Raw genomic sequence first — 23290 nt, forward strand, 5'->3', positions numbered from 1 at the left:
ATGTTACTCTCAGTTCCGTCTCCCTCCTCCCCAAACCCCCAATCCTACCAACCCCCCACCCCACTCCATCCACCCTCTGCTCTCCACGGAGGGTAAGGGCTTCCATGAGGGATTTTCAAAGTCTGTCATATCATCCCGGGCAGGGCCTAGATCCTTCCCCATGTGTCCAGGCTGAGAGAGCTTTCCTCCATGTGGAATGGGCTCCCAGATTCTATTTGTATACCAGGAATAACTACTGATCTACTCTCCAAGGTCCCATAGATTGCCGAGGCCTCTTCTCTGACACCCAGGTTCAGGGAGTGGGGGTGGTCTGGATCAGTCCCATGCTGGCCTCTCAGGCATCAGTTGGGGTCCATGCATTCCCACTTGTTTAGGTCAGTTGTCTCTGTGGGTTTCGTCAGCCTGGTCTTGATTCCTTTGCTCATCACTCCTCTTTGCAACTGGGTTTCAGGAGTTCAGTTAGGTTTTTAGCTGTGGGTGTCTGCCTCTGCTTCCATCAGTCACTGGATGAGGGTTCTATTGTTCCCAAGTAAGAGGGCAGCTGTATTGGGGAAATTTGATTTTTTTAAATCACCAACTCCTCCCCTTCTTTCCCCCACTGTAAACATCAGTCCCTACAGACAGCATGCTGAGATACACATATGTATCATCAGGTAACATACTAAGCTGAGAAAGCCCCTCCATAGGGCACTGATCACTGTTTTCTTTCTTTCTTTCTTTCTTTTTTTTTTTTTTTTGGTTTTTCGAGACAGGGTTTCTCTGTAGTTGAGGTTGTCCTGGAGGCTAGTCTTGTAGTCCAGGCTGGCCTCGAACTCACAAAGATCCGCCTGCCTCTGCCTCCCAAGGAGGCAGGGGAAGGCCGATCTCTGAGTTCCAGGCCAGCCTGGTCTACAGAGTGAATTCCAGGACATCCAGAGGGCTACACAAAGAACTTGTCTGGAAAAACAAAACAGAACAAAAACATAGCAAAGCTAGCATGGTGACATGTGCACCCGGGAGGTGGAATGGGAGTTTAGATGGTAATGTCTGGGGAGAGTGCCCAGTGCTTAAAGCCCTTGCTCTATATTTCCAGCCTTGGGAGGCAGAGGATTCCTGGAGAAGGCTGGCTGCAGAAACTGACTGTACCTTCCAGCTTTGGGTTTGATTGTGAGACACACCTCAAAGGAGCAAAAGCATGAGGTGGAAAAGCAATTGAGAAGACTCTTGGTGTCAACTGGACTGGAGAGATGGCTCAGCAGTTAAGAACACTGACTGTTCTTGCAGAGGACCCACATTTGGCAGGCTTCCTCTGGTCTCCACAGGCACACACTACATAGCCCCACCCACAAATGAATATAAAAATAATTGTAAGGAGTAGGTATGTAGCCCAGTTGGTAGAGTGCATGCCTCAGATTCATGAAGCCACACATAAAGTTGGGCACAGTAGTATATGGCCAGCAATTCAAGTACTTTGGAGGTAGAGGCAGGAGGATCAGAGGTCCAAGGTTATTGTTAGCTACACAGTTAAGTTTGAGGTAAGCCTGGGATACAAAAGGCATGTATCAACTTTTTTTGAATTGATGATTTAGATAGTACTGAAAGACACCTACCCAGGACCCCCTAGGAAAAGAAAAGCAAGGCCAGGCTGTTGCCTAATGAAAGAAACCCAGACCAGGTGCCTCACCCTCAAAACAGATGTCTGTGATCACTATAGCAGTCATAGGACCCGGATAATAATTGCTGAAGCGTGCTGGGAACTTTCATATGACAATACTAGAAAGCCTAGTCCTTGGCAACTACCCTGGCCCCCAATTGTGTCTGATCACTATAGCAATCATGGGACCCGGATAATAATTGCTGAAGCGTGCTGGGAACTTTCATATGACAATACCAGGACACCTAGTCCTTGGCAACTACCCTTGCCCCCAGTTGTGTCTGATCACCATAGTAGTCATGGGACCCGGATAATAATTGCTGAAGCGTGTCGGGGTCTTTCATAAAGTAATACCAGGAAACTTAGACCGTGGGAACTACCCTTGCCCCCAAGATGAGCCAATGAAATGCCTGTTACTTATGTAACCATTAAAACTCTATAAGTATTGTACTCCCTGCAAGCCCGGTATGCTCTGCACCCGAGTTGCACTAGCATCCACAGGCGCCTGTGTACTCAATAAATCACCTCTTGCATTTGCAGCCAGTGGTCTGGCCTCGGTTCTTGGGCAGAGGGTTCGGTTCAGTGCCCGGCGCTTTGATGCCGAGGTCTTTCAGTACCATTCAGTGGAAGGAAGCCTTTTTCCTACACTGGCTTTTCTTCCCTTCCCTGAGAGCAACTACTCTCAGCCTCTTGTCATCTTTCCAGTTGAAAACTTAGTTTGTCTGGCTTGACTGATCTTGTATGTCTGTAAACAGAACAGGGCATATGGTTCATGATGTTTAGTGCCCTTACCTCTTTCAATTATGGATGTGCCTTACAATGACCACACCTCTTTCATGGTTATATTGCATTTCATGACAAGGTTCCTATTGATGTTACAGGCTTTTTTTCCCCTTCGAGACAGGTTTCTCTGTGGCTTTGGAGGCTGTCCTGGAACTAGCTCTCGAATTCTGGTCTCGAATTCACAGACATCCACCTGCCTCTGCCTCCCGAGTGCTGGGATTAAAGGCATGTGCCACCACCAGGATAGTCTCTACCTTATTCTTTTAGGGTAGGGCCTCTCACTGAGTTGGAAGCTCAACCTGAGAGCTAGGCTAATTGGCTAGCCAACGAGTGAGGGGATCTGGTTGTCTCTGTCACCAGTGCATATTCCATGTATAGTTTTTTCACATGTGATGGGGGATGTTCTTCTGTATATGTGTTTCCCTTATTGGTTGATGAATAAAACACTGATTGACCAGTAGTCAGGTAGAAAGTATAGATGGGGCCACCAGATAAAGTGAATTCTGGGGAGAGGAGGTAGAGAGAAGCCGCCAGAGAGATGCCATGTAGCCACTGAAGAAGTAATAGGTCTGGACATTCTCCCGTAAGACAAGACCATGTGGAAATACTTTGATTAATAGAGATGGGTTAATAATTGAGATACAGATAGCTAATAAGAAGCCTGAGCCATTGGCCAAACAGTTTATAATTAATGTAAGTGTCATTGTGCTTATTTGTGATTGAAGGACCAGGTGGAACAAGAACCTCCATCTACAAATGGCCCTCAATGTGGAGCAAGAATTTTCACAAAAAAATTCACAAAAGCTTAAAAAGTTACTTTAAAAACAAAACAAAGTCAAGCACGGCTTCTTGGTAGCAGCATTTTCTCAGGTGGGCTCTGTTTGCTAGAGACAGAGGCTCACAGCTCCTTTAAGAGAGGTTTATTGACTCAGAGTTAGCAGCAAAAACTGCATAGCTCTTTTAAGTGGGCCTGCTACCAAACAATTAAATGGTGTTTACGAGCAATCGACAGCATGCTTCTTGGTGGTGGCGTGTACCTAGAAACTCCACAGAGCTGTGGTAATAAGCATGGCTCCCACCAGTAGCTCCACCATAAAGCTACTCTCAGAAAGCCAAGGAATAGGGCAGGGCTAGCCACTACTTTAATTTTAGCCATGATGCTTAGCAGATAAGACTCATGAGGTCAGAAAAGATAGAGATATAAAGACAGATTCAAAAACAAACAAACAAACCAACCTCTAAATTGTTTAAATGTCATTTAGAAATATAAGTAGACTTGGGAGAGAAAAGAAAAGGAATAAATTGGTTAAAAAAGAAATAGACTGACTAGGTGCACATACCTCTAATCCCAGCACTCAGGAGGCAGAGGCAGGCAGATCTCTGTGATTTCAAGGCCAGCCTGGTTTACAGAGTAAATTCCAGGACATCCAAAGATACACAGAGAAACCCTGTCTCAAAAAACTAAAAAATAAAAGTAAAGAAATAGAATAATACTAATAAAAAGCCACATAAAGATGGAAAATACAAAGAGTCTGAATACTGTGTGCTATTGTGTTGTCTTTGAATTCTTTAATGCTGAGTATATAACAACAGCTGCTAAAAGACATTTGATTATAAATGCTGCTAGATTAATCCAACCTATATATGTTTTAAATACCTTCATTTTAAAATTTAAGTCTAAGGACATTTACTTTGGAAAAGATATTCTGATTTTATTACCCCAGAAGATGAAAAGCTGTGGATTCCTTCCAGACTAATATGGTTTGATCAAGCAAGACCCCCTGAAGCAGTGGCCCAGGTGATCCAACATTCAAACAATTGAGATGATGCAGCCTCAGACTATAACAGCCACGTTTCTGTGCTTTCTCATGGTCCCCATGGTTTTGAAAGTGTCCCCAAATAGCAGGGAGCAGTTTGGAGATAACCATGTCCACATTCCTAAATATTGTTTATAAATGTTTGTTTTCATTTTAATGGGATTGGTTATAAATGTTTAATGATCATGGTTAATCTCTTTCTAAAGAAAAAAGGGAATATGATTTAGAAATGAATGCCTTGCATTGGTATGGATTTTGGTTTATTAATAAAAATTTAAGGTCAATTTTGCTACATTTCTACTCTTGTTTAGGTATAGTATTTATACAGCTCTTTTAAAATGTAATGTGTAATTAAATATAGACCATAGACAGTCATCTATAACAGTCAAAACTTATAGTTATGTGTCAGGGACCTCCGGACATCAACCAGGTATGGCTGCCTCACATACTCATAAGAAAAGACCCTCATAGAAAGTACGTGACTCGGGACCACCCTGTTACCTGCCAAATTCCAGAAACAGACCTGTGGCTTATCTGGGGGTAAGCTTAATAGAAGGTGGAATGTGAAAGATAAAGTTAGAGTCTGCAGTAGGACACAGGATGACATACCCATCCCACTGACCTTCGCTCCGCCAGGTTCATCTCAGCTACAGCACATCCCCCATTCCTTCCCCTCCTCCATTTCCCTATATAAATCCCGTTGGGATGAATAAAGTTGTCGCCTTGATCAGACGGATCAGTCTTGGCGTCCGTCCTTGTATCCCCTGCCCCCCATCTTTTTCCTAGGTGGCCACCCGACCCACGAAGAGTATCCTGAGGGTCGGGACAGTTATATAGTTAGGTTTTCTATATATACAGAGATATATTTCAAATGGATAGGTATTCTTCAAAACCTGTCAAAGACCTATAGAATATAGCATTTAAAATGGCTTATTAGGACTTTTCTTGACAAAGGGACACTGCTCCTGGCAACACCTATTACTTTGTAGAGGAAGATGGGCATCAAAGAAATTCATTATGGGGTTTGCCTTCAACATGGCAAGACTAGCCATTTGGGCAAGAAACTGCTCTTGCCTGGACTGTTTGACTGTATGCTATACAAATTGGACATGCAAGCCGGGCATTGGTGGTGCACGCCTTTAATCTCAGCACTCGGAGGCAGAGGCGGGCGGATCTCTGTGAGTTCAAGACAGGCCTGGTCTACAAGAGCTAGTTCCAGGACAGCCTTCAAAGCCACAGAGAAACCCTGTCTCGAAAAACCAAACCAACCAAACAAACAAAAACAAATTGGACATGCAGGACGCACAGGAAAGTGACTGCTGAACTTATCAAAACAGGATGGGACAGTCCTTCAGGGTTCCTGCCTTAAAGAAGAGTCTGCCAGACATTCTGCATGACACAGAAAAATGACTGACAAACTACCAATACAGTCAGGACAGTTTAAAAATGTCCTGCTTTGCTGAGAAGTCTGCCAGACACTTTAGATCTGTAGGCTGAAATGGATGCCCCAACGTTACAGAGGAACTTTGGGTGACTGTCCAGGCAGCAAGATGTCTCTGTCAGTTCTAGAGTTTATATATTATCCTTCTGAGGTCTTTGATGGAGTTGAAGACAGATAGTTATGGTTATGGTTTTCCTTATGATAAAAGATAAGTTACACGTAAAACTTTAGACTCACAAAGATAGGATAGATGATAGAATATCTTCTTTAAATTTTGCCAAACGTTAATGGACTAAATATTGTTAACTATAGTTCTTGCTGTTTTGTTACATATAATTTTACTGTTCTAAATTTAAAACCTTTCTTTTTATTTAGACAGAAAAGAAAAGATGATAGGGGTCTGTATATATGTTTCTCTTATTGGTTGATGAATAAAACACTGATTGGCCAGGGTCACACAGAGAAGCCCTGCCTGAAAAAAAAGAGAACCAACCAAACAAACAAACAAAAGCCAAACAAAGTGATTCCAATTAAGTAACATGGAAGATGCTCTTCTCGAACTTATCCAGCCCGTTTGTCGTCTCTGGTCTGTGTTATACTTTTAAAAAAAGGTGGGAAGGAGTCACACCATACAACAGGGCTTACATAGGAGGTTTATTGGAAGAGGAGAGAGAAGGGGTAGAGAGAGAGATGGGAGATGGGCAAGGCCCACCTTTTCTAAGGGAATGTATCAAATGTGTGTGCCTGCTGCCTATGGAGGCCAGGCAAGTGCATTGAATCCCCTGGGACTGGAGTTAAAAATGGTTGTGAACCTCCATGTACATGCTGGAAATCAAACCCAGGTCCTTTGGAAGAACAGCCAGTGCAACTGTTGAACCATTTCTTCAGCCTCTAGTCATGTAGTTTTATGACAAGTTTGCTACAGTGTAGTTCAGATAGACCTTGAATTCACTACCTAATGCTTCTATAACCCAGATGGCTGTGACTATAGGTGCATGTGCCCAGCTTCAATTAAAAAGTTTATTTTTGAGACAGGATTTTGATATGTAGCCCAGGCTGGCTTTCCACTTGAGACTCTCTTGCCTCAGCCTCATAAATGGTGGGACTTTAGGGACGTACCTATTGGACACTCAATCTTGAATCCTTAACCCTGACATTCCAGGATCATAAAGGATATGATATAGATTCATAAGTCATCAATTCAAGTCCATAAACATTTTCTGGGAGATGGTAAAGGTCCATTTCTTTTCATGGATGGATATTGGATTGCTGTTTTACTCTCTGTGTAGTCCTGGTAGATGAGGCTGGCCTCAAACTCACAGAGATTGCTCTGCCTCTCCTCCAGAGGTCTGGGATTAAAGGTGTGCACCACCATGCTCAAGTGGGATGGATTTTATCGTCCTGACAGAATGCCTACAATCTTCCTTTAAGCCTCTTGCTTTAATCCCAGCTGCCAAATATGAGTACCAGTTGTTATATTTGACCAGTTTCTTCCTCTGTCTTCCCTTCTGTCAGCTGCAACTGCCCTCCAGTTACAGACTATAGTCTGCCTTCCCTGATGACTTGTGTAAGGGACACAGACTTAATCTTGCCTATCTCCTATCACACAGTGCAGCCCACAAATAGGTGGTTCATAAATGGCCACTGAACTTTCTGCTTCATGCCCTAGGCTTGTCCACATCATGCAACTGTCACCTGGGTGAGAAATTTCCTCTATAAATAGGCAGTTTCTGTTTCAGGGACGGTTTGTTGTAATATACCCCCTCATTGCCCCACCCAAGCCTCTTAGAAAACGGAGACCCAGAGAGGTATTCAAATCTGCCACAATACCTACAGCCCTCATAAGAGCCAACAAAGTTGGGGTCATTCTTTCCCCTTCAACGTTGCCGATTGCTGTCCACGGGGAACTCTTGCTGAGAATTTGTTTGTCCTCCATGCTGTTCTGTCTGCTGTTTCCATTTCTTTCAGTGATCAAGTCCCACATGGCTCCGCAGTGTTTCCACAGTGAATATTTTGACAGTCTGCTTCACGCTTGCAAACCTTGCCACCTTCGGTGTTCCAACCCTCCTGTACCCTGTCAGCCTTACTGTAATCCAAGTAAGTGAGACTCTTCAATAGCTGCTTCTTGTTGGGAGACATTCTTGATAGTGCCTATTTATCTACCAGAGAAGGTGGGGAGATTTTTTTGTTTTGTTTTCCTGAATCAAAACCAGAAATCAAGCAATGATTTAGATGTCTCCTGGAGCAAAGGAATTGTTCAGATCAAAATTCAATTTTATTCAGCACCAATAGTGAAGGCGATTTCATCAGCTCTTAACTCAAGGACATTTAGAAATTGAAAGTCAGTGTTGGTGAAGCCAGGGAGGGGAGTATAAGCCTCCAGAGCATCGGTTCTCACTCAACCTTCACAGTGCTGCCACCCTTTAATACAGTTCCTCATGTTGTGGTGACTCCCAACCATAGGATTGCTTTGTTGCTACTTCACAACTGTAATTTTGCTACTGTTATGAGTCATAATGTCAATATCTGATAGGTGACCCCTGTGAAAGGATTATTCAGCAACTCCAAGGGGTGTCAAATCACACAAATTTGAGGCTAGCCTGGACTATATAGTGAATTCCAGGGCAGCTTGGGCTACGGTGAGATTCTGTTTCAAGAACAACAAAAGGTGCCAAGCTGTAGATGAGTTGGTAGAGTGCCTGACTGGCACACGCACTACTCTGTCTACAGTTTGTGGTCATGTTGCTGCAGATATGTAATCCCAGCACTTACACAGGAGGTGGACTCATCCATAGCTCTGTCTACAGTAGTGTTTGTGGTCATGTTGCTGCAGATATGTAATCCCAGCACTTACATAGGAGGTGGACTCATCCATAGCCAAGGTCTATAGATGAGTTTGAGACCAGCTTGAGCTACACGAGACTTTGTCTCAATAGACACCTACCCCCAAAGAAAGGTGTTCATGAATATGCAATAGGGGAGTTGAGTGTTAGAAAACTCATACTTGATTTGAGTACTGACCTCTGTGACGTTCTTTTAATAAAGGTATGACTGGTTCAATGAAAGGGATACATATTGTTCTCTGGACCTTCTTGGGCTTGACCTTGATTGTTTCTTTGGCACTTTTTGCGCTCACATTCTTGCTGAGGAAGATGAACTCTGAAGCACTGAAGGACAAACTTCAAAACCCAGGTCAGTTTGATGGTGACTCTTTGAAATCTATTTCTGTACGGGTGGCTCTTCCAAGTTTCATTTCCTTTTCTTTTTTTAACTTTGACTCTTTCTTTTGGCTACAGAACTTTCAAATGTGTTAGTGGATAGTTGAAATTTTGAGCTGGGTGTGGTGGTACATGCCTGTCATCTTAGCACCTGGGTAGGGCAGGCAGGAGGATCAAAGGGGTCAAGGTCATCCTCAGCTACATACAGAGCCAGCTTGGGTTACAAGAGACCATTTCTTAAAACAATATATAAAAAAACCAACCTCGGGCGTTGGTGGCTCACAACTTTAATCCCGGCACTTGGCAGGCAGATCTTTGTGAGTTTGAGGCCAGCCTGGTCTACAAATAAAGTTCCAGGACAACCTCAAAAGTTACATAGAGAAACAAACAAACAAAAAGTTTGACTTTTGGCCTGACTGTGGTGCACGCCTTTAATCACTGTGAGTTCGAGACCAGCCTCGTCTACAAGAGCTAGTTCCAGGCCAGCCTCCAAGCCACAGAGAAACCCTGTCTCAAAAAAACAAAACAAAACAAAAAACCAACAACGACAACAGCCAATGCCCTCTCAAACAAACAAACAAACAAACAAACAAACAAACAAACAACAGAGAAATCCTGGCACTGAAGGTCTCCTTTCAATGCCCATTTCCTCCCAGTTCTTCTCTTGGTAATTGCTCTTGAGGCTTGCTTGGTAAGTGTCTTTGACGGTAATTAGCACACTGATGAGATACTCTGCTATCCCACAACAACAGCCAGATACTCTGGATAACTGCATTTGGTAAGATCCCTGGTCATGTTTTTAATATAATTATAAACAGTTTGCATGTGAACATTTTGATGCCCTAAATGCTAGAAATGAATAACCAGTTGCTCCTGGATTCACTAACCATCTCAAGAATAATTACTAGGTAACAGAATACCAGTCTCAGAGAAGTTAAAGCTCCACCTGAGAGCCTCTTAGGCTAAAAATATTTTTATAGCACTGTTCCCCATGACCTGATTTTTCAAGACACACAGCATCCATCGTCCTGCATCTTTTTTTTTATTACCTTTTTTTCTTTTGGTGTGTGTGGTGTATGAATGTGAGTATGCACTTGCTCATGAGGTCAGAGCAGGACATCAGGCGTCTGCCTCTATTGTTTTTCACCTTGTTGCCACGAGACAGGGTCTCTCAGTGGATCAGAAGCATGCTGTTGCAGCTGTATTACCTAGCTCGCATCTCTGCCATTGGGAGGGTACATGCTGAGGTTATGGATGTACTTGTTACTAGAGTGCTAGAGATTTAAACTCAGGTCCTCATGCTTGCACATTCTTACACCACTAAGGCATCTTATAAGCCCTTGTCCTGCTTCTTTATGCATTTGCTTTCCATGCACACTACTCCATCTCCTCCATTATTTTCTAGTGCAGTGGGAGTAGAGGGTAACTCACCCACTCTTCTGGCTTCCACGTGATCTGGGAGACAAGAGAATGAATTTTAATTGTTTTTAAAGTTGAATGTATTTGTACATGTCTGAGAGTGGCTTTGTGCATGTGAGTACAGTGCCTCTGGATGGGAGTTTAGAGGATTAGATTCCGCCTGTAGTTAAGAGTTAAAGGTGGTTGTTAGGGAATGAACTCTGGAGGAGTAGTACTGGCTGTTAACCATTGAGCCAGCTCTTTAGCCCTAGAATGCTTTTATTTATTTACTTACTTACTTACTTACTTATTTATTTGACAAGATTTCTCTGTGTAGTCCTGGCTGTCCTGAACTTGATTTGCAGACCAGGCTGGACTTGAGTTTAGAAATCTGCCTGCCTGTGGGATTAAAGGTGTACATATGTAAAGTACATGACATAACGTTCTGATTACAGACACATAGGGAAACAGTGACTACAGTCAAACAAACAACACATCCACATCCTTACATACTTCACCGTTTTTTTGGTGACAGACCTTGGACTGCATAGCTCAGGATGACCTTGAACCTCTCTGATTCTCTCGTGGCCATCTCTCCAGGCCTGGCAATACAGGTGTGCACCATCATGCCTGGTTTGTGAAGTTCTGGATTGAATCCAGAGCTTCTGGGGGTGCTAGCTGAGTGAGCCAGCTGAGCCCCATCCCTGCCCCTTCAGCATTCTCCTTAGTGGAGAGGCTAGTTGGAATCTACTCTGCTATTTGCAGCACTACAGTATCATCCAGACATAGTCACAGGCTGGCTCTACAGACTCATCTTACATAACTGTAGCTTCTTATTTCCCCAACTCCTTGTGTCTGGGAACCACATGGAAGTGAGGTCAGGCAGTTGTTTTTCCTCCCTGTGTTTAGTATATTTCTAGAACAAACCTGAATGAGAGCTTTTATTATTTTTTATTTTGTGGATATGCATGTTTTGCTTCATGCTTGTAAACCACATGTGTGCATCCCCCCAGAAGCCAGAGGCCCCTGGCACTGGATTTACAGACAATTGTGAGTCATCAAGTGAGTGCTGGGAACCAAACCCATGTCCTCTCCAAGATCAACCAGTGCTCTTAGTGGTTAAGCCATTTCTCTAGACCCTTGAAAGAGATGTTTTAGAAGACAAAGTCACTGTGGAATGTTGGGAAGCAGAAGTTTGATCTTTTGTGTGTGAGAGGGTAGGTGCATACCACAGCCTGTGTGGAGGTCAGAGGACAATTTTCAGGAGCTACTTCCAATTTTCCACTTTGAGGCAGGGTCCCTCTTATTTCTTATACTTTGATTCAGTCTCCAGGATAGCTTGTCTTCAAGCTTCTGGGGGTGAGTCTCCTGTCTCTGCCTCTAACCTCACTGTAGAACTGGGATTACAGATGCCTGACGCCACAACAATTTTTTTCCCAGAGACAGGATTTCACTGTGTAACAGTCCTGGCTGTCCTGGAACTCACTCTGCAGACCAGGCTGGCCTTGAACTCAAAGAGATCCACCTACCTCTGCCTCCCAAGTGCTGGGATTAAAGGCATGGGTCACCAACACTTGGCTGCCACACCCCATTTTTGATGTGGGTTCAGGCTTATACTTCTATGTGGGATCAAAGGAAGTTCATTGAAAAACAAATTATTCAGGAGTATAATATCAATTCTCTGGAGGCTGAAGCAAGCAGAAGGGTCACTAACAGTTTGAGGCCATGAGCTAGAGAGATGGCTCAGTGGTTAAGAGCACTTGCTGCTTTTACATAGGATCACAGTGTGGTTTCCAGCATCCATATGGCAGCTCACAACCTTTTATAACTTCAGTTCCAGGGGATCCAATATTTCTGCATCAGGCATATACAAGTTACACATGCCTACATGCAACAAACACTTACACACATTATAGAAAAAATGAGTAGAAGGCCAGCCTAGGTTACAGTGAGTTCTAGACTAACTTGGGCTACAGAATCTCTCTCTCTCTCTCTCTCTCTCTCTCTCTCTCTCTCTCTCTCTCTCTCTCTCTCTCTCTCTCTCTCCCTCCTCCCTCCCCCTCCCTCACACTCACTCCCTCTCTCTCTCTCTCTCTCTCTCTCTCTACACACACACACACACACACACACACACACACACAAACTAATGTACTGAAAAATTCTCCATGAGATGTCATGTCAGGAAAACCGTGACACAGGACACATCTTGAATGTTGATGAGATGCTCAGTGGATTAAGGTACTTGCTGCCAAGCCTGATTAGGCTGAGTGTGATCTATTTCCATAAGCTGTCCTGACAGTCACAGTATACTATGATATGACTCCTTCCACCACAAATAAAAAAATCCCTTCTATATTCTTTCCTTCTCTGGTACTGGGGATTGGACTCAGGGTCTCAGCCTCCTGAGTGGTTGGATTACAGGTGTGTGCCACCATGCCCAGCTTTTGCTTCTGTAATTGGAAATGTCACTCATAGGCTGACTCTGATATGCTTTGACACGTGCTAATTTCCTGTGTAAGATGAGGTCAAACCCTCAGAACTTGCAAGAGCCAGGTGGGTAATAAATATGTGGACCAATCCAGTTTGAGGCTTTGCCAACAAGGGCACTAATCACCTGCTTGGAGGCAGAAGCTGCTATGGTTTTCTCCAGCCCACTGTCTCCATGTTCCTCCTATTGTCAGGTTTTGTAGTCTATATAGAGTCTGCTTACATACATTCTCATGTAAATGTGATCAACACAAGACAAGATTTAAAAACTCCATATACCCAAAAAGCAACCTGCCTCAGGGCCACATCTCAGGTGGGGTCTCAGTGACTCTTGGCATAGGATGCACTAGTTCTTGCTCTTGTGCCGTTTTGTGTTCTGCCATGCATGCTATGACGACCACTGTGACCTTCAGGTGAATGCCTGTTTCTGTATCATTAGGATCCATTCTGCCGGACAAGGCCAATTCTGACCGGATGCACAGCAGGGTTGATGACGTCAGGGCTCTTCCCCGAAGCCTGGAGTATACAGTGGAAGACTGTACCTGTGAGGACTGTGTCAACAGCAACCTGAAGGTTGATTCTGACCATTTCTTCCCACTTCCAGCGATGGAGGAGGGTGCAACCATTCTTGTCACCACGAAAACAAGTGACTACGACAAGAGTGTGCCAACTGCTTCGGAAAGTGTCACAGAGATGGAGGAACCAACTCTTCTAGAGGATCAATCTGTCTGGTATAAAGCTATTTTGAGAACTTTTGTCAGAGGGAAAGCTGATGCTTTCACTATCTTTAGGATGACTGTTTATCAGCTGGGAATATAGCTTTTTGTCCTTTAATTCTGAAAACTCTTTACATTAGATCCATTTCCCATCTTATCATTGGGAGCTTAATTGTGGAAGGTTCCTTGGTTTTATGATTGAAGTTTTGATTCTCTCTCTCAAAAAAACAAAAAAACAAAAAAGGAGCTGGGCAGTGGTGGCGCACACCTTTAATCCCAGCACTTGGGAGGCAGAGGCAGGTGGATCTCTGAGTTTGAGGCCAGCCTGGTCTACAGAGTGAGTTCCAGGACAGCATCCAAAACAATACGGAGAAACTATGTCTTGAAAAACCAAAACAAAGCAACAAAAAAGGAGCTCTATAGGTCCCAGGGTTTCTAAGGAGGCACCCACAGACAAGGTGTACTTCAGGACAAACCAGACTCTCCTGATAGATAGCCAAAAGAATCAAGGTTATCCCGTGTTTTTCTGTAACTAGGAGAAGTCAGGCCAGTTCTCCAGGATCTCTAGGTCACCAGCCGACATCAGATACAAATACATGTATCATTGCTAACTGTGACAAACATGAACCTGGTACTGTTTGGCTCAGGTGCAGGTGTGTGTGATCATTTATGTAGGCTTCATGGTGCCAGAGACTGCTCCAAGTCCTTTCACACAAAGAAAATCCTATAAGGAAGGCAGACAATTACTTCCATCTTATAGAATACTTGCCTAGAGGGAGAAACTGAGTCAGAGTGGGGTAACAACCAGTGAGTTATTGTCTTATTGTGTCTGTGGAACTGTAACAGGACATTTGAGACTTGGTAATGTAGAAAGTACTGACATGTATCTGTTTCTTTATGAGCTAGCCTTGAACTCTTGGTTCTTCTGCCTGGCCAATGGAATAGGATTATAGGTATGCATGAGCTACACCACCACACTGTTTACCTCTGTTGTGGAGGCCAGAAAGCTCAACCTCAAGAGGCCAACATCTGGATGGAAGAAGTTAGGTAAACCCATGTGAAATTTCACCAGGAGCTTAAGCCCATAGGAGAAGGGGAGCCTCCCCAGCTTAATCACCTTTTTTTTCTTTCTATCACTGAGAATCAAATCCAGGGCCTCACACATAAGTTCTTACTGAACTATATATCCTCTAGCTCTTTATTTTTATATTTTCGATAAAGACTGTCGCTAAGTTACCCACGCTGGATGACTCCAGTCTCAGCCTCACACCCAGGAGGGGGAAAAGAAAGTGTTTCAAGTCCAGCTTTAAAATGGAGCAAAACCCTGACATCCCTAAATGCTGTGAATGTAAAACCTGTGTTCCCACAGTTCCCACCCGCTTCTCTCACTGTTGCCTACAGAGTTGCTTGGACAGCTAGCATGCCTCCCTAGCCGTTCTCCCCAGCTCTATCACAATCCATCTCATCATAGGAAGTGATTTGTTTCTTTGAGACTAGTGTTCCTTCAGGCCATAACTCAAGATTCTTCTGTCTCCATCTTACAAGATCTGGAACTAAAAGTGTTCACCACCACACCAGGATTGCAAGTGAAGTGTTTTTAAAATTTATTTATTTTTTAATGTGCATTGGTGTTTTTGCCTGTATGTATGTCTGTATGAGGGTGGCTTCCCCTGGAACTGGAGTTGCAACAGTTGTGAGCTGCCATGTGGGCGCTGGTAATTGAAGCCGGGTCCTCTGAAAGAGCAGCCAGTGCTCTTAACCACTGAGCTATCTTCCCAACCTGTTAAGTTCTTTCTTTCCTTTTCTTTTTGTTTTTTGAGACAGGGTTTCTCTTTGTATCCTTGGCTGTCTTGGAACTCACTCTGTAGACCAGGCTGGCCTGGAACTCACAGAGATCCACCTACCTCTGCCTCCTGAGTGCCACCACACCTTTAGTTCAATTTTGATTTCATCACTGCTTAAATTCTTGCAATGGCCTTCCATTCCCCATCCATGAAGAGGCATGCAGGAAAGCACAAACTCCTGCTTACAAAAGGGCTTCCCCAGATTCCTCCGTCCCCAACACTCACTTCTTGCTAACACTGCTCCAACCAACCAACCCTTCCTGGTGTGGACTTGCACCCGATCCTCCTGGAATACCTATCCTGGGCTTGGCCTAAAAGAGAGACCCTCAGGGATTCCTTATTTATTACATTGGCCCAACACAGTCACAAACACGGACGAGTCTTCTTTTCTGTCTGATGCTGGAGACTGAACCAAGGGCTCTACTCCTGAGCTACATACACAGTCCTTACTTTATTTTTTGAGAGTTTTGATAAGCTGCCCAGAATGGCTCTGAATTCACTCACTCTTTGTTTTTGTTGGAACAGAAAGTTGAAGCTCTGTCCTCATGCATTAAGGCACATGCTTTTCCTCTGAGCTACACCCCGGCTCTTGAACTCTGCAGCTCAGCCTCTTGAATGCTGGGATTAAAGCCTGTGCTGCTAGGCTCTGCAGGCCCATTTTTCTTCCTGTCTCTGTAAGACAGGATCTCAAGTAGCCCAATCTAGTATCCAACTTACTATGTAGTTTAAGGATGACCTTGAACTCTTTTTTGGGTGTGTGTGTTGAGACAGGTTTCTCTGTAGCTTTGCAGCCTGTCCTGGAACTCGCTGGTCTCAAGCTGGTCTCGAACTCACAGACATCCGCCGGCCTCTGCCTCCTGAGTGCTGGAATTAAAGGCGTGCAGCATATCCACCCGGCGACCTTGAACTCTTGATCCTTCCGCCTTCTCCCAAGGGCTGGTTTGACAGACTTGAACTACTACTCCAAGCTCCCAGTACACTTATCCCGCATGCCTGTCTGAACTCAATTTATACTGCTGTCTCCATTCTGGCTCGGGGATGAGTATGCATTTATCCTATAAGGTCCCGGGTCTCTTCCCCGCCACCCTAGGGCTTCGACTCGAGAGGGTATTTTGGTTCCGGGTCGGGAGGCGGGCTCTCGGAGGGCCCGTACTTCCGGGGCGGGGCCAGCGGGCGGGGCGCGCACTCTCCCCGCCTGTGTGGAGCTCGGCCGCAGCAGACAAGGCGGTGGCGGCGGCGGCACGGCCTGCGGTGGCCCCGGGAGCGGCAACATGAGTGGTGAGTGGTGGCCCTGCCGCTGTCACCCGCCCGGTGGCGCCGCTGCAGCCGCACGCTCCCGACCCTGTGTCCCCACACCCTGTGGACTCCCGCAGGGTCGTTCGCAGGCTGCGGAGCCCTGGCCCCTAGTCTCCTGCACTGTTCTCACTTTCCCGGGGCTGGAGCTCCTGTCCCTTCGTCCCTTCATTGACAGCCAGCTCCTAGAGCAAAGCTTGCTCCCCAGCCCCTCCCAGACCGTCCCAGCCCCGCCGATCCCCTTGACAGCTTTCCACACCCGGAATTCCCAGATCTCTAGTGCGTGTCTCAGTCCTTCTTCCGTGACCCTCCTGGGATGCAGCTACAGTTACCAGCCCCTGGTTTTCAGTTATTCTCTGGTCCAGGACTCTTGTCCCTGGTGAATCCTCTTTCTCCAACGGCAAAGAGCATCTCTAGACTCTGGGTTTGATGGCCCCGAACCCCTATCCACAGCAAACCAGAGTAGTTCCCGGTCCCCCGAGGGGGTGTTGTGGCTGCTTTGTCTTCCTTCTGTTTTACTCCCTGCACCTGTGTCCCTAGAGCCGGCCCATTAGCCGCGCATCTTCCCTCTCCCGGCTGTGCCTTTTGCGTTTGGGCTGCCTGGTTTATGCTCCAGCTCTCCATTTCTTCCCTTAGCTCATCGTTTGAGGTCTCTGGTTGTGTCTTGAAACCCTTCCCTTCTTGCCCAATGCTGAAGCTGTATGGGGCTGATCCTTTGCCCAAGCCAGTACCACCAGGGGGGAAGTGGCACGGGTGGGGAGGCTGGAAGTGAGAGGAAGATGGGTGTGGATGGCATGTGCTCAGTGATCCTGAAGTTTAGTCCCTTGAGTCTGAGTCTGTGTCTCCATCCTTGCCTCCCTCTGAAGAGTCCTGATGCAGTTTTGGTGCCAAGTCATTCCTGGGTGTTGTGTGTAGAGATGGGAGTGACTCAGTAAAGCCTCGTGTTGGTTGTTGACCCTCTTGTTGGACACAGGGATCTGTATTCCCTTAGGAGGACACGCCTTCCCTCATAGATTGTGTGTGTGTGTGTTTTTTTCTCACAGTGTAGTTGAATTTTAGAGTCCCCACACCCAGTCTCTAGCCTTTCATTCATCTGTTTCAGGGTGGTCAGGGTGCCAACTTTTTTTTGGGGGGGTTGAGATAGGGTTTTTCTGTATTGTTTTGGAGGCTGTCCTGGAACTCTCTCTGTAGACCAGGCTGGCCTCAAACTCACAGAGATCCACCTGCCTCTGCCTCCCAAGTGCTGGGATTAAAGGCGTGGGCCACCAATGCCCGGCTGACTCGTTACTTTTATCTTTGAAGTTATTTAATGTGCATTTAAAAAAGGATGTTAGATGCTTTTTGTTATTCAAGAGCAAGGTTTATGATAAGAACAGGTAGTCTGGTGGAGGGTGCTGGTGGAGGGGATTTCCTGGGGTAGGTACTTTACTTGCATCTGCCAAAGCAAATCATTTGGTCTAATTAAGGTTTCAGATCTCTGAACGTTGTATGATGCAGGTATGCAGGTGTGTTTGCCTGTGCAAATGTGTAGGAAGGAGGGCAGGAAATCAACTTTGGGTGTATTTCTCTATTGCTTTCTCCCTTGTTTGTTGGCTGGTCTCAGAGTTCACCATTCCAACTAGACTGTCTGGCCTAGAGTCTTGGAAATCCGCCTGTCTCTGCCCCAATCCACCAGTGCTGGATTTAGAAGCATGCTCTACATGCCAGTCTTTACCCGTGGATGTTGGGGATCCTGACTCAGGTCCTCACACTTAAGTAGCAAACCCTTTAGTGACTGAGCCATCTATCCAGCCTTTACGGCTGTGTTAGTTAGAAGAACTAACTTGGAATCCTCAGCAAAGTGAGGATAATGGCATTTGCTTCCTAGACTGGAAATGACTGGAGGTTGCTCAGCTGCCCTGATTTGTGGTAAATCTCTTAACAGAGCTCATTGTTAGCTACCGTTACCCTGTCCATAAAGGTGGAGTGGGGACTGGGACAGGCCTGCTTCTTGGCCCTTTGGGGACAAAGGTGGGAACTAGGCACCCTGAAATTCTTTGTGAAGTTGAGGGGTAAAGGCAGAGCTGCATGTATGCTAAGCCTGAATCCTCTCACTGAAGACACCCTAAGCCCTCCCCTTTTCCTTTTAATGTGACCGAAGGACTCAGATTTTGGGAGTAGAAATTCTTTTGCTTTCATTAGAGGAGGAACTGAAACTGAGAAACCAAAGGATGTTGATCAGTTTATCTTTTTAGGAGACAGTATCAAAACTCTGGCTCAAAGCCGGGCATTGGTGGCGCGCACCTTTAATTCCAGGACTCAGGAGGCAGAGGCAGGCGGATCTCTGTGAGTTCGAGACCAGCCTGGTCTACAAGAGCTAGATCCAGGACAGCCTCCAGAGCCACAGAGAAACCCTGTCTCGGAAAAACCAACCAACCAACCAAACAAACAAACAAAAACCCCACAAAACCCAAAATACCACAAACAAACAAACAAACAAAACAAAAACAAAAAAACTCTGGCTCAAGCATTTGCAGCCAACTGATGACCAGAATGTGGCCCTGGGCCACAGGTGGTGGAAGGAGAGAACTGACCTCTGCAGGTTGCCCTCTGACCTCCACAGAACCACTGTGGCATGCTTGCTTAAACACAAAATAAATAAATAAATAAATAAATAAAAATGTAATAAAGATTCAAGAAAAGTTTCAGGAAGTTTAAAAAATATCAGTTTAAAAAATAAATCACATACAAAAGGAAACCAGGCTGGATGCACACTATATCCGGGTTGTCCTACTGTGTGTTTCCCATAGGTCCTTTGTTTTGGTTGTTTGTAATTAAGTGCAATGTCAATGTTCCAAAGTCATGCCATAGCCTGGATTTGGAGTTTATTTCTTTTGGAAATGTTGCCATTGATTCAGAAGTGATCAGCTGAGGCTGGAGAGGAGAGTCTGGGGATTAAAACCCAGGTCGTCTGCTAAATATGTGCTTCATACTGAGTCCAAACTCAGGGTATTTATAATTATTTCTTGGAAACTATGGTTGAAAGTGACTCCATCCCTCTGCCATGGATTGATGCATGATGAACTTTTAAGTGCAGGAGAAATTTCCTTCTTTTCTCAGGTAGGATTTTCATGTCAGGTGTGTGGTAGTGGCTCATGGTAGAGGCAGGAGACTTGCTAGTTAGAGACTAGCCAGGTTGTAGGTCAGCCTGTGATACATGGTGGAAGAAAGAAAGAAAGAAAGAAAGAAAGAGAATATTAAGATAAAAACATTGCAAATGTGGAATTGCATAATGAATTCTGTTGTCATACTGCTTTGAGGGCTGCAGTTGGTGGCTAGTTTATCTGTATCCTCCCTACTTCCACACCTCTCCCAAGTGCCATGCTATTTCATCTGCATATACCTTTATAGGTATTCTCATATCACATTTAAAAAGGAATTCATTTTGTGATCCTATCTCAATAGCACCAGATTTTTAATGTTCAAATTTAAGCTTTTGCCTTATAATTTTGTTTTATGGTATAATTTTAAACTCAGATCTAAGGGTGGTTTGTCTTTTAAATAATTTAGGTCTCTTTGAAAGAGATTTTAAGTTTTTTTGTTGCTGTTCCTCGAGACGGTGTTTCTCTGTGTGGCCCTGGCTGTCCTTGAACTTACTCTGTAGACCAGGCTGTCCTTGAACTCAGAGATCCACCTGCCTCTGCCTCCCAAGTGCTGGGATTAAAGGTGTGCACCACAGCCACTGCCTGCTTTGTACAAAAACGATTTTAAATGCTTATTTTAGTTCTGTGACAGAGTACAAACTCTACTGTGATCGATATTAGAAAATTTTCATTCCCCAGAAAGAAAGTCTGGGCCCACTTTTCTTCTCCCTCCCCCAGTTTCAGACAGTTAATCTATTTTCTGTCTCTAAATTTTTTTCTTATTCTTTTGAGATAGTGTCTTGTATAGTTCAGTTAGGTGTTGAACTTACTATGTAGCCCAGGATTGCCTTTAACCTCTGGTCCCCCTTGCCTCTACTTCCCAAGTATGGGGTATACATCTGGCACTCTGGATTTCCCACTGTTTGCATTTCATATAAATGAGACCACAGAACTTTTATTTTTGTTTACTAAGTATAATGTTCTTCATGGTCCAGCCATGGAGCAGCCTAATCTGTAGTTTAGTCCTACTTGTGGCCAAGCAATGCTCTTTCGGCATGACTCACCTGCTATCCACTCACCAGGGGGTGTGACCAAGTGATGCTCTGTTGTGTGGGCATGGCTCACCTGCTATCCACTCACCAGGGGGTGTGACCAAGTGATGCTCTGTTGTGTGGGCATGGCTCACCTGCTATCCACTCACCAGGGGGTGTGACCAAGTGATGCTCTGTTGTGTGGGCATGGCTCACCTGCTATCCACTCACCAGGGGGTGTGACCAAGTGATGCTCTGTTGTGTGGGCATGGCTCATCTGCTATCTTCTCACCAGGGGGTGGACTTTGGGTTGTTTGTGCTTGGCTCTTAGAAGGATGCTGCTATAGAAGCTCACATACAATTTTGTGTGGGGGCCCAGTTTCCATTCCTTTTGGTTAATGTAGGGAAGAGGGGCCCTGCTGGATTGTATGGAACCAGCTGAGGAACCTAATCTGTTTTCCTTCTCATGGTGGCGTGGCACCATGAAGGGTTCTGCTTTCTCTAGTCAGCTCCCCAACAAGTCTTAGGTAACCTTCCTTCTAGTAGGTGTGAATTGACCCTTCTTTGGTTTTTGGATTTGCATGTTCCTAATGATTAGTCATTTTGAGAATGGCCTCTTTTGCCCATTGGCAGTTATATATCTTCTCTGGAGAAATGTTTGTTTATATCACATCCATGGAAACATTTTTTTCATTTTAATATTGTATGTGTTTGGGTATTTTGCCTGCATGTATATATGTGCACTGCATGTATGCCTGGTGACCCAGAGGTTAGAAGTGGGTGTCTGATTCTTGGAGCTAGAATTACAACCAGTTTTGGGCTGCTATGTGGACACTGAGAATTGGACCCAGGTCTTCTGGAAGAGCAGTAATGCTCTTAACTGCTGAGCCATCTCTCCAGCCCCCATGTCTTTACCTCTTATGTGATACAGGATTACAGGTGTGAGGTTCCATGCTGAGCATGGCTTATTTATTTATTTATTTATTTATTTAGCTTATTTATTTTTCATGTCCTCCTTTGATGCACAATATCTTTATGTGTGTGTTTGCGTATGGAGGTCAGAGGTCAACCTCTGTCTTTCTCAGTCACCCCACCCCCTTTTTGGGGAGGTTGATACAGGGTTTTTCTGTATAGCTCTAGCTGTCCTGGCACTCACTCTGTAGACCAGGCTGGCCTTTTACTCAGCTATCCACCTGCGTCTGCCTCCCCAGTGCTGGGATTAAAGGCATGCAACGCCACTGCCCTGCTGCTCCCTTGGTTTTTAAGACCAGATCTCTTATTGAACCTTCTACTCTTCAATTAAGCGAGGCTGGCCATCATGCCCCAGATTTATCTGCTTGTCTGCCTCTTCAACACTGGGTTACAAGCACCACCATGCCTGTCTTTTTTTGTTATCTATCTATCTATCTATCTATCTATCTATCTATCTATCTATCTATCTACCTACCTACCTACCTACCTACCTACCTATCTATTTACTTGAGACAGAGTTGCAACTATGTAGCCTGGCTGGCCTGGAACTCACAGAGGTCTGCCTTACCAGCACTGGGACTCAAAGCATTTACAACCATGTATGGTTGACTTTATTTATTTATTTACTTATTTAAAAATTGTGTGTCCTTGGGATCGAATTCAGCTTCTTATGCTTGGACAGTAACCACTTTACTGACCAAGCCATGCCCTCAGACTTCACAGTGACTTAAAAAAAAAGTGTGTGTGTGTGTGTGTGTGTGTGTGTGTGTGTGTGTGTGTGTAAGTGTCATGGTGCACATGTGGAGATCTGAGAACAACTTTGTGGAGTTAATTTTCTCCATTCACTGTTACATGGGTCCTGGAGATCAGCCTCAGTTCTCCAGACTTGAACAACAAGCACCTTCACTCTCTGAGTCATTTTGTCTGACCCCGCAGTCAGCTTTGAAGACTGTATCTTGCTGTGTAACCCAGGTGGACCACAAAGTCCAGATATTACTACCTTGAGCTCCTTCTGCCTCCACCTCTCCAGGGACATCTGCTCAGAGTTCCCTCCCACAGGTTGGCTGCAGTTGTCTTTGAAGGAAACATGATTTTTTGTCCTGTGGAGTCTTTGTAAGGATTTTGCTGATCACTTCCTCTTGGTGTGGCTTTACATGTTTTTCAATTTCTTGCATATTCTATAAATTAGCCATTGGCTCTGCTCTATTCTTGAATTTAAATGCTTGAGTAGAAGTAGAGATAAGATGGGTTCAAGGCTGAGAACATTACATGCAAATATCCAGGGAAGTGTAATGGACCTGGATAATGCACACAAGAGACAAACATTTATTACCAGGCCCAAACAATGAAGATGCCCATTGGTGGGGACTGTGTAAACACCCAGTGTTATGGCCTCATGATAGGAAAAGCCTCAGAGTAGCTAAGAAGAAAAGCATGGCCTTATTCACAAGTCAGCTTGTCTACGCCAGTTGAATCAATGCTCTGCTAGAAGGATGGAGCTGAGGATGCTGTGGCTCAGTTGGTTGAGTGCTTGC

The 23290-nt window shown here is 44.9% G+C and overlaps 2 protein-coding genes across 2 annotated transcripts in view; both read left to right on the plus strand.

The window, feature by feature from the left end:
• The first annotated feature begins 7419 nt into the window (after positions 1-7419).
• On the plus strand, positions 7420-13611 carry Tnfrsf17 (TNF receptor superfamily member 17). Its single transcript, XM_040741072.1, has 3 exons — positions 7420-7771; positions 8720-8866; positions 13217-13611. Exons 1-3 carry the CDS (start codon positions 7609-7611, stop codon positions 13594-13596), a joined length of 690 nt encoding a protein of 229 aa, XP_040597006.1. The 5' UTR covers positions 7420-7608; the 3' UTR covers positions 13597-13611.
• A 2903-nt stretch (positions 13612-16514) lies between these two features.
• Snx29 (sorting nexin 29) overlaps positions 16515-23290 on the plus strand; it is a gene marked incomplete at its 3' end in the record, with an annotated part of 68204 nt that continues 61428 nt past the window's right edge. The window contains 1 exon segment of the mRNA XM_040741071.1: positions 16515-16615. Coding sequence (XP_040597005.1) covers positions 16609-16615 — 7 coding nt within the window.

The sequence above is a fragment of the Mesocricetus auratus genome, unplaced genomic scaffold (genome assembly GCF_017639785.1).
Source record: "Mesocricetus auratus isolate SY011 unplaced genomic scaffold, BCM_Maur_2.0 contig_13220_pilon_obj, whole genome shotgun sequence".
Lineage (NCBI taxonomy): Eukaryota > Metazoa > Chordata > Mammalia > Rodentia > Cricetidae > Mesocricetus > Mesocricetus auratus.

Excerpts from the sequence above, each read along its gene's own strand:
- Tnfrsf17 (XM_040741072.1), top strand. The coding sequence starts at position 7,609 with ATGCTGTTCTGTCTGCTGTTTCCATTTCTTTCAGTGATCAAGTCCCAC. Across the intron at positions 7,772-8,719 it reads TCAGCCTTACTGTAATCCAA|GTATGACTGGTTCAATGAAA; the intron begins GTAAGTGAGACT and ends CTTTTAATAAAG. Across the intron at positions 8,867-13,216 it reads GGACAAACTTCAAAACCCAG|GATCCATTCTGCCGGACAAG; the intron begins GTCAGTTTGATG and ends CTGTATCATTAG.